This window comes from Oreochromis niloticus, linkage group LG3 (genome assembly GCF_001858045.2).
Source record: "Oreochromis niloticus isolate F11D_XX linkage group LG3, O_niloticus_UMD_NMBU, whole genome shotgun sequence".
NCBI classification, from domain to species: domain Eukaryota; kingdom Metazoa; phylum Chordata; class Actinopteri; order Cichliformes; family Cichlidae; genus Oreochromis; species Oreochromis niloticus.
This window is the reverse complement of record NC_031967.2, coordinates 55,319,389-55,330,884: the sequence shown is the minus strand read 5'-3', so window position 1 is coordinate 55,330,884 and position 11,496 is coordinate 55,319,389. Positions and strand designations below refer to the sequence as shown.

General features: G+C 40.3%; 1 protein-coding gene across 1 annotated transcript; it reads right to left on the bottom strand.

Moving 5' to 3' along the window:
- Positions 1–2,128: 2,128 nt before the first annotated feature.
- LOC106096834 (uncharacterized) lies at positions 2,129–11,496 on the bottom strand. Its single transcript, XM_013265722.3, has 7 exons — positions 11,329–11,496; positions 11,077–11,244; positions 10,263–10,349; positions 9,161–9,232; positions 8,633–8,716; positions 6,683–6,775; positions 2,129–2,336 (listed from the first exon to the last, which is right to left on the bottom strand). The coding sequence occupies exons 1-7, from the start codon at positions 11,423–11,425 to the stop codon at positions 2,248–2,250; spliced, it is 690 nt and encodes a 229-aa protein (XP_013121176.2). The 5' UTR covers positions 11,426–11,496; the 3' UTR covers positions 2,129–2,247.

Below are 11,496 nucleotides of genomic sequence, written 5' to 3'. Positions count from 1 at the left end.
CGAATGGAAATTCACTACAACCTAAACCTTCTTCTGAGTGATGCTTATATTTTGTCCTGGTGACTGCTACCTGGACTCAGCTGTAACACTTGGGTTGGTTTCCCCTCCCCTGGCTATCAGACCCCTGGCTGCCAAACCTCCCCAGGCTGGTTTGACATCCATAACACATCTCCTGTAGATACTCTTTCAGTGCCAACAACAGCAGGTAGAGAGTTGCGAGTTTGATGTTCATTACTGCTTCCTCAGACGGGTCTGATCCTGTTGGGTCCTGCGAGCATTGTGGAGAGGGGGGAGGAGTTGGTGGGGTCTGGATTAGTAACGCTGGCGGTGGGGAATCTGGGGACTGTATAAGGCCCCGAGACTGCATGTCGTGCTCTGTAAAAAATGAAAACGAAAAGGTCTTAATTTGCCACATAGATACATGCACACACACGTTAACCTACAATTTCATTTATTTAGTTGACAGACGTACTTATGATTTTAGGTTTGCACAGGGTAGCAGGCAAACCAGTCTTCGGATAAATCGCCAAATCATCAAAAACAAGGCGTTTTCTAATACCCTCGTACGCAGTGTTGAGTCTGTCCCCCTTGATGACGTTGTCAATCTGGCTAAACAGATGCAGCAAACCTCTCCAGTTGCACCACTGTATAAAGTCCTAAACCATGTCGTGCGCTCTTCAAGGTTTAGAGGGTAAGGATTTAAACCTCCAGTTTTCAAGCCCTCTGGTAGCAAGACTTTCCCTGTCACCGCATACACTGCGAAAAATAAAGTTGTCAGGGCTGCAATTGAAACGATCAGCCTCAACCCTGTAAAGCTCAGGGCCTGACAGGCTGATCCACTGGGAAACATACAGCATCTCCAGGAAGCCCACATTGTCCAAGTCCGCACACACTATGGTGTGAAAGAGCTTCCAGTTTTTAGTAGACATGACGCGTGGTTCCCCCCAAAACACACCCTCACCACAATGTACACTAAGCATGACTGCTCAATTGGTATATTTAATGGCATACACGTACCCTCCAGTGCCTCGATATTCTAACTTAAATTCAGTCCCATCTACGGTGTTTTCACTGCATTGCTTTTTACGTTGAGGTCCCTGACTGCATACTCCTGTAGACGTACCTAGAGCAGCTGTGGCTTGGGCGATGTCCTGGCTGCTCGTCATGGTTGATAGCGATGACATCCTGTGACACCTTGGGTCGAGGTGTCAATACTCCAAAATGGTGAAAGGGTCACTTTTATATGTATAGAACCTAGACCATCCCACTAGGACAGGGGTGGGCAATTCCAGGCCCCGAGGGCCGGTGTCCCTGCAGGTTTTAGATGTGTCCTTGAACCAACACAGCTGATTTAAATGGCTAAATTAGCTCCTCAACATGTCCTGATGTTCTCCAGAGGCCTGGTAATAAACTAATCATGTGATTCAGGTGTGTTGACCTAAGGTGAGATCTGGAATTGCCCACCCCTGCACTAGGAGGAGTCGTTGCTGCCCAGGGGGTGTTTCCACACATGAACGAGCAAAGGCAGCTTCTACAGGGATAGGCGCACACATACATGCATGCACATGAAACCGCACAGTGGGGGTGAGGGGTGAGGGGCAAAAACAGTACAGGTATATTACTACTCACGGCCCAACACAACCTGAAATGGCAGTTTACTCATAACTCCCACTGACTCCGCTTCGTGAGAGGTTGTTTGGTTTCCCCAATGTATAAATCATGGCAATCCTCCTGGCACTTAACAGCGTACACTGTATTATAAAATATGCAAAAATTGGTTCGCCTCTAGGATCCAGTCCCCCAGCACAGAGTAATAGAGTATATGTTGTTATGTTCTGAAGAAGTCACTTGGCTGTGCTCAGATTTCATCTGACACCATTACAATCACCTCCTTTAAACATGTATTATAAACAGAGTGTTTTCTTTAATCACCGATGCAACATCTGTTTATGTTCTAAAAACAACCCAGGATGTGTGGAGTGGGGTAGGTGGAGCTGGATAACATGCAGTAACTGTTTTCAAAGATAAACTCTGCAGGCATGGACGTGCACGCTCAGATCTGTTGATTCGGCTTCATGTTTGCAACGATTGGCTGAATGGGAAAGAAAAAATTCACCTCACCCTAAACTGTACATTCAAGTTGTTTATTTCAGTGCAACTGTAAAACTGCAAACATACACAGCATGTAATTAAATAAATAACATATGCTGCACAGAGGTGTGCAGGACTGTATTTAGCAGCCAGCCGTCATCGCTGGTCAGACTGGATCGGCTGTTTGGAAGGCGTCATTGTTGACTTGAGTGCAGAGTAGATGACCCCTGGCTCTGGTGAAGGATCTGAACACAAACACACAGATTAAAGAAACTTTTAAATTTCAGGTGATAAATATTTCTGAGACAACAAAGTGCACGTGCAACATTTTCTACAAAGAAAACATCCACTGACGCAAGTGTAACACAGCAGGGAGACTTTTAGTCTCTCTGTAAGATTCACTCACATAAATCCTCACAAAGATCAAAACAATTCATTCATTGTTGATTTTGAATTTGACACACTTGATGCAGTAGATTAAATTATTTCTTTGAAGAGATTTGTTAGCTTTGACTCAAATGAACTGCTTTTACAGGCCCAGGATACGTTGAGTGTTTCTTCTTCTCTCACCTCTTTTCACTCAACATGTCTTTATACACCTCTCCGCATTTAATTATCAGTTATATTATTCTCTGACTTTCTTCCACAGCATGTCTTTTTTCTGTCTTGCTCCCCTCTCCTCCAACCAGTAGCAGGAGATGGCTACCCCACCCAGAGCCTGGTTCTGCTGGAGGTCACTTCCTATTGAAAGGGAGTTTTTCCTTTTCACTGTCTAAAAGCGCTTTTTCATAGATGGTTTTCTGTGGTTTTCTCTGTGTTATTGTAGGGTCTTTACTTTACACTATAAAACGTCTTGAAGCAACTGATATAAATAAAACTTAATTGAAACTATATTACATAGCTCTCAGTTAAAGTAAGAATCTTACAGGACAGTAAACTGGTTGAAATGATGGAGGACTCTCATCCCTTTGTACATTTCTCACACTGTTTTAAGAGCAGAATTTCACAAATAAACTGATGCTTATTCTAAGGTTCATTTCGAGTCTTAGAATATAAAACTTACAGTTACTATTACAGTCTGTATCATAAATGCAGTTCTAACATTTGTACCAAATCAAACCCTTGAAAAAGCAGTAGAGCACTTTAAGGATATGTTGGATTCAGATCATCAATGTGCAGCAGTTGTATGATGCTATCATCTCAATATGGACAAAAACCTCAGAGGAATGTTGTCGAGCACCATGCCGAGTCTATGCCATGAAGGATTAAGGCAGTTCTGAAGGCAAAAGTGGGACCAATCCAGTAATAGCAAGGTGTACCTAATAAAGTGGCCAGTAAGTGCACTGCATAAAAACAAATGAGTCACATAATGATATGAGCCAGTAGGTGGCAGCAGAGGAACTTCAGTTTGCTCAACAAATGACAGTTTTCATCTGACCTTTGACCTTTTTCCTGATAGTAATAATGAGTCTGGCCCATGTCAGAGGTCGTTGGCTTCTCAGTCTTGTTCCCTTTAGGACATTTGTGCCTTGCAGGATTCTTATCCTTTAATAAAGCATATAGTCAGGCCTTGATCAGGTGACCCTGAACCCTGCCTCAGTTATGTTGTAATTAGTCTAGGCTGTTGGGCGTTTCCCATGGTGCACTGGGGATTTCTTCTTAATCACTCACCTCTCTGTATTTAATCATTAGTTATTATTAATCTCTGGCTCTCTTCCACGGTGCGTCTTTGTCCTGTCTCCCTCCCCTCACAACCAACCACTCGCAGCAGATGGCCGCCCCTCCCTCAGCCTGCTTCTGTCTGACGTTACTTCCTGTTTACAGAAAGTTTATTTTTCAGATGCCAACAGACTTAATAAACATGTGTGGGAATGTATGTGAATGTTTGTTTATACAGCTAGATTATTCTTAGTAGCACTTGAAGTATTTTATTTATTGATTTTATTTAAATTTTTATATTTTTATGAATGATGCACTGATCGGAGACCGATTCCCATATGAACATCCAACATTTTTCTACTAATGTAACTGATGTGAAATTGCTGAATATGTATTCTTTTTTTTCTTTTTCTTTTTAACTGCCATGTTATAATTATGCACTTCACAGTCATCCTGCTGCCAGTGCTCTGAGGCCCATTCATGCTGTGCATTGAGAGATTTATCAGTGAGGATGGTTTCCTTTATGTCACTGTGTGACATGGGTGTGGAGTTCATAAAGTTTGAACTTTTAAGTACATTTTCCTTCTAATAAAGACACAAAGATGTTCCCTGTGGCCTGTCATACTACACAAAGTAAATAAGTTAAAGAATTAAATGACAGAAAGTTCTTGTTTTTTCACCATTTACTTTTTAGTAAGTTTTTAGTTTTTAAAAGTTACTGACATGTTTTTGTACATTTGTAAAAAAAAATGTTTGGAATCATGTATGATTTTCATTCCACTTCTCACGTGTGCACCACTTTGTATTGGTCTTTCATGTGGAATTCCAATGAAATTGATTCATGTTTGTGGTTGTAATGTGACAAAACGTGGGAAAGTTCAAGAGGGCCGAATACTTTTGCAAGCCACTGTATATGGGTGCAGTATCCATAGAATTCCTAAATGTCCTGTTTCACCAATCCTACCTTTATCTGAATTTAAACTTATTTAATGCTGTTTTATGAAGAGACATAGGCATACCATGCACCATCCACTTACCACTGTGGTGTTTTTATTTCCATTTATCTGTATGATATGCGGAGCTCAAGCTTTAAATGCAGTAAGTCTACACACTTCTTATTAAATACATGATTTTATAAGACTTATGAAGCTGTTGCTGTAACTCCTCCTGCTGCCTCTCCTACTGGGACAGTTCACATCAGCAGTAAATTATCTGCAGTCTGTTAATGTTTATCTCCAATAGTGGAATCAGAGGAGAGCAGCTCGTTTAGCTCTGTAGTACCAAATCCAACTTCTCACACTGCTCACACTCATTGAAAACTTGTACGAATATTTGTTTAATCTGTACAAAAACCTAAGTGCAAAAAAACATTTTTGGTTTAGTTATAAAATATTCCCTCCACACACTTTCCTAACACTCGATCCAACTTAAGCTCACACAGGATAGAGCTCTACAAACTAAACAGGTCACCAGTCCAGACTTTGTACAGTGAGAAGTGCAAAAAGTGCACACAGCCAACCAGGAGATTCAAACCCAGAACCTGTGAGGTGGTAATAAAGGTATAACGTCTTCAGATCTACAGTACATCTCTCTCCTAAACAGTTGACTTGTCACACTGCTCCCACTAGCAGACTGAAACTGCACCTTATGTACATTCTGTGGTATTCATTTCACTTCATTTCATTTCTGTCATCCTGTATTTTATGTATATAAGATTTAGATTGGTTATTTATGGTTGGTTTACACAGCTTGTGTATGTATGTGTATGCATGTGTAGCTGTATATATCCACACGTGTGTGTGTGTGTGTGTGTGTGTGAACTGTGTTGCTTACATTGTTGAGATATACATTGCTGTGCTTGAGAGCCACCATCTACCGGAACCAAATTCCTTGTATGTGTCTGTGCATATACATGGCCAATAAACGCTATTCTGATTCTGATTCTGATACAAAGCAGGGTTAAGGGCTGAGGAGCAGGTTATGGTCAACCTAAGAGATCAGCAGGTTAAAACTGCCACCAGATCTCTGCAGGATCCTGCTGAGGTCAGAGCACAAATAACAAGATGATCTAAAATCTCTGTCTTTCCCAGATGAGCATCAATAAGTTTATCATAAGCATCTTTATATTTTCCCTTTTCATCCTGTTGGCTGAAAGTTAAAAGCTATTTCATTGTTCTATAAACCTTACAACAGTGATATGATCCTACCTGCTGAGCACTTAAATAAGCCTCTGATTTATGTTTTATAAAATCAAAATGTGCTTTTTTGCGTTCTGTCCCAGCAGATGAAAGTATAAATTATTAGATTCATAGTTTATAATAATTCTATGAGAAATATTTAAATTTTCCAGTATCTTAAAAACTATTCATGATCCTGAGAGATGTGTTCTTGTACACTGTCCTCCTTTTTTTCTGCCTTTCTTTCTTGGCTTTAAACAAACATTAGATCTACTTTCAGTAAGTGAATAAATGATTGTGTTTTTTTAATGGTTCGTTAGGCTGTGGTTATGTTCGGTCCTCCTGAGCACTCAGAGGTGTAAGACACGCTCACACGTTCATATAGTATTTCATACTTACTGTGGGTCACACTCTGCTGCTTTGTCTGCAGCAGCTCTGCTACTTTCAGTATTTGTTTTAAACCTCAACATTTTCCTCATGATAGAGTTTGAGTCTCTCCTGTCTGCTTTGTGGAGCTCGACAGTGCAGATGCTGTCACTGCATCATCATCTTTTCACAGTGTTTATCATTGTACCAGCAGCAGGATGAATCTGACCCCATTTTTCTTCTTCTATTGCATTTAGGGTTTGATTAGGTTTTACAGTGCAGAGGGGCTCAAAGTGATCCGACTTCCTCCTCCTCTGTACAAACAGCATCTGTGCACTTAAACCAGATCCTGCAGAAGATCAGCGAGTATGAAAGAGGAGCAGCTGTACCTCTGTGCCTGCTGTTTTTCCTGATGGCGATTTCTCCATAACTGACTTCGCTTGTTATGTGCATCGAAGAGTAACCTGCAGCTGGATCGCACACTGAAAAAACAAGATAGAAGTCACGTGAGGGAAAATGTGGACTTGACATGAGTAGGGCTGCAAATATAAAGTCACAGCACATCCTCTCTTCAACCTGGAGTGACTTTTTTTAGCACCTCTGCTGAGTTTAGTGCTTCGAAACAGGAAGCTTAATGAGTGCAGAGCTACTCACATCTGCCAAGCCCGTTTAACACTTTGCAAACTTAACGTAACCCAAATAAAACACTTTGCTAACCTGTGAAAGCTGTTTCAAAGAAAAATGGACTTTTAGGGTGAGTGTAGCTACCTCTACCTATATTCACCTCATATTGGACAGATGTGAGTTTTTCCCATGACTTCGTGGCCTCATTTGGCCCAATTAACACTGGTCAGTCCTACTACGGAGTGAAAGTATATGCAGGGAAACGCTGAGGAAGAATGACCCAGTTTAAAAATCTGAATGAAAATACTGCTGCTTTATTATCAGTGCACAAAGTCTGAAAGCTCAAAGCCCCATGAGTCAAAAGGTTTGAACCACTTAAAGACACCTTCACCACATCAGAAGGAGTTCCTGACTTTATAGTAAAAGTGAGAACACAAAAAAACACCAAAAGTTTGTGCCCGCTCCGAGAGTCCAGTGGACACACTTCTGTTTTTTTCTTGCACACAAACAAGAGGGTGAATGTGAAGGGGTCAGAATCATGTTGTCTGCATTGAACGTGCACAACTGTGTTTGTGACCCACACCTGTTTTCACACCTTGGCTCATGTGATTAGGTAGAGGATCATCAGGGGGTCCTTTTGTCCCTCTTTGGGGGAAAATTCCTGCAGGGTTAAATCTGGGACTCTCCACCATTTGACCCTTAGAACTGAAGAAGCTTCTCGGATGAGAGATGAAACGTCTTCAAGCAACTTAAAGTCCAGACACTTTTCTTTCCAAGCTCCTTAGACAACTGTGTTGTTACCATCATTAGAATGGACCAGCTTCCTAAATATCAGATTATCCAAGGTTACACTTTCAGTTCCCACCAAAGGATGCAGAAGTGAATCAGAAAGAACGTGAGCATCACCACGTGCTTATCCAGACTTTCTTCTTGTTTCTGCTTCACTCAACAGCTGTTTGTGTTACAGCTCTGTCTGAGGAGGAAAATCATCATGGACACATTATCTGTTTTTGAAACTGGCAGCTGCACTCAAGATGTTCAAAAGACTTGGAAGGAAAGCTCATCTTGAAGTGGATCAATTGTGTTTTTCTTTATTTCCTGACATAGATCTTGTTCCAGCCATGGCTAATCACATTAAACATTTCTAATAATGTGGTCAGGAGGGAGAGAGAATAAACTGAGGGCCTGCACCAAGACTCCATATCAAATAAAGAAGGATTATTTTGTGATGTGAATAATGCTAAGCTACTCAAGCAGAGTCAAAAGATTAAAAAAAAATATGGAGCTGGAAATGTTAAGATTCTAAGATTCCATGTTTGGAAAGTTGGAAAGTCTCCAAGCACCTAGAAAAGTGAGGCTGATGTTCAGTGGACTGAAGATTTGAAAAGAGTTGATTTTTTTTTTGTCAGCTGATTTTTGTTTAGTTTAGTTTAGTTAAAGTTTATACCACGTTGGAGCAACTATGGCCACATAATTTCCTCTCGGATTACTAAAGAATTCTGATTCTGATTATTAACAACCATCATAACGTAGTCGTGCACTTCAGTTTAGTGCTTAGCTTAGTTGCTGATCCAGAACACCAACATATGGAGCAGATTTCATCACAAATGCATCCGACACATGTTCAAAAACAATCAACCCCAGAAAACCTCCTGTGGAAACATCAGAACGCCTTCAAAGATTTTTGAGTTTGTCGTGCCGGGAATTTTTCGTACCTTTTGTCCCGTTTGCTCCATTTTGCTCGTCTGCTGCTGCTCGTTTCACTGATGAGTAGGTGGCAGCCGTTAAGAGATCTTTTTCTGTAAAGTCAATTTGAAACGTTAGCATTTTTGTCATTTGTGTCAATTAAAACGTCAAGGGCAGGAAAGATTGTGTTTGATAAAAAGCTGGATGACTCTGAGATATATTTCTTCAAATAACATTTGAACAAAAAAAAAGTGTTTCCCCATTTTTTAAATCAGAAAAACAGGAAACTGAAGTGCAGCAGAGCTTCTTTGTTGTTGTCGCTCTTCTAATATGCTGACGTGCAGAAACATGGATATCTGGCCGCAAACTAAAGTACGCCAAGGGCTAACAGTACTGAAATGTTGAACTGATGGAAGAAGAAAAAAATCAGGATCACCTGCAGTTACTTTCTAACGGAAGCACCAGACTTTCGTCTGAAACCCCAAACATGAACCTTGTGGAACTTTTTAGGAAACATCACACGTTTTAAAGCTTATCTTGCAGGAAACTCGGCGTACCTCTCGTCCTGTTTGAGGCTGTTCTTCTCACCGATGAGTAGGTTGCAGTTGCAGCTGCTGCGGGATCTTTCTCTGCAAAATCAAGTCAGATTTTCCTCTGAGAACAGATAACTGTCACTGCTGCTGCTTCAGCATTTGAAATGATGATATTAATAAATCAGCAATCAAAGGAAACAACATGTAAAAAATGGGGGGTTTAACACAAAATAAGATAACTTTATCTAATCTGACACAGGGAGGAGTCGCCCGTTTCAACAGCACAAGAGTCAGAAGGACCCTCAGCCTCTTAGTAGGTGGGCCAAAAAAAAGGGGGGGGCATCTTGTCCCTTTCTTGTATTTGCGTTTAACCGACTTTCAGAAAACTTGACCTCTGACCTTGATTTTAAAATCAAGGTTACTGAGATTTCTATTGATCCCAGATTTTTTTAAATGTATCTATGGTATCAATTTATAATTATATTAATCACTTTGTCAGAATCAGAATCAGATCAATCCCAGCACTCTTTTAATCCCAGATTTTTTAAATGTATCTATGGTATCAACTTAATATTAATCACTTTGTCAGAATCAGATTAATCCCAGCACTCTTTTAATCCCAGAGGAAATTAGCTATGCTTGCTCCAAGACAATAAAGAACAGTAACTAACCAAACTAAATGAAATAAAACAACATATTACAAAGTTACAAAATCTAACAAAGTAGCTCTAATTATAAATATACCGGTAAATGACACATAATTTAATGTAATGTAATAATATATTTTTGCGTTCTTGTGTTCACACAGTTGGATGACCACGCTGCCAGTTGGTCTGACGGTGTGACAAAAATAAAGATTAACATATATTTAAAGTAATGTATAACATATACACTTAAAGCCACGTCACAGGGATTTGTTATATGTCCAGTGCAGTGGAAATGATAGCATATATACACATGATAAAATAGTAGCATGAGGACCTGCAGTTCATCCTAAAAGTATCACTGGTGTCTGAACGAGCACGTCTCTTCAAAAAAAACCAAAACACGAAACTTGAGTAACATTTTGAAGAAACGTTGGATCATCAAAGAATCTAGACATTATCTAACAGGAAATGTTTCCTACCACTCGTCCTGTTTGACTCATACTGTTGGTTCGATACTGTTCTTCTCACTGCTGAGTAGGTAGCGGTGGCTGCTGCAGGATCTCTTTCTGCAAAAATGAGATGAAAAAGATTTTCCACTGATAACTGTACTGTAACTGCCGATGTTTCGATGTTTGGAGCACCAATATTCATAATCATCTAATGATGATTAAAATGCAAAGTGGAGGAAAGACTAAAGTCAGCATTAAGGTGGGCGAATCTTTGTGAGACCTGCGGTGAAACATGTAAAAGAAAAAAAAGTTTATTTTCTTTTATTTTAGTCAGAAAACAGGAAACTGGACGGCGGCGAAGCTTCTGTTCACTTCGATAGACTCTGACCACAAAATTTCAAGTGCAGCATTACAGTTCACCCAAAGCAAAACAAAAACATTTAGTGTAAACTTTATTAAAAATATGTTATTGAACATGAAATGCACAAGCAGAAAATGATGCACAACTACAGTGTGTAGTTTCACTATAAATATTGTAATTTAACTGTTTAAAAACAAGTGCTCAAAAAGATAGAAGTGCAAAAACAACACATCCTGTGCATCATGTGACTGTTATTAAAGGAACAGTTCAGCCCATGGTCACACCTACATGTGTGATTATGTTTATCCACTTCAGTTACTTTAGTGTGAATTTCCCACTGTGTGAGATATCAGCGTCAATGTAACAGGACTGACTTTCACCCATTTTATAGCACTCAGAGAAAAACACTGTAGATTGTGTTATTTTGTCCCTTTAAGTTGATTTATATAGAAACATTAAATGTGAACAGAATGTGTGTCTCACCTTCAGGTTTCCTCCAGACACATCTTCTCACCAGTACAACCAGTACAACCAGCAGTAGCAGCACAAATATGGAGGAAACTGACAGCACAGCGAAGAAGGAAACAGTAGAAAAAGAGGAGAGGTGGAGGGAGGCTGTCGAGGCTGATGGAGGAGGAGAGGTAGAAGAACCTGAAACTAAAGAGAAACACAAATCTTTGTGGTCAGTTTGAGTCTCTTTGGGTCTGAAATCTGTAAAAGAAACAGAAGCCTCACCTGTGACAGTGATCCAGCTGGATGGAGACTCTCCATGACCGCTGATGTCACACTTGTAGAGGCCTTCATCAGACCTGGAAACATGCTGGATGGTCATGTGACCTGTAGGCTGCTTCCTGATGAGGGAGCCATCTTTATAGAAAGCAGCTGGGAGGTTGGAGGGAGTGG

What these genes read in the sequence shown, in the direction of transcription:
- LOC106096834 (XM_013265722.3), bottom strand. Translation starts at nt 11,425, where the DNA reads ATGACCATCCAGCATGTTTCCAGGTCTGATGAAGGCCTCTACAAGTGT. An exon ending in TGGAGCAAACGGGACAAAAG is followed by an intron (nt 6,776 to 8,632) that starts GTACGAAAAATT and finishes TTGTTTTTTCAG; the next exon opens with TGTGCGATCCAGCTGCAGGT. An exon ending in GAAAAACAGCAGGCACAGAG is followed by an intron (nt 2,337 to 6,682) that starts GTACAGCTGCTC and finishes GTTTGTGTTCAG; the next exon opens with ATCCTTCACCAGAGCCAGGG.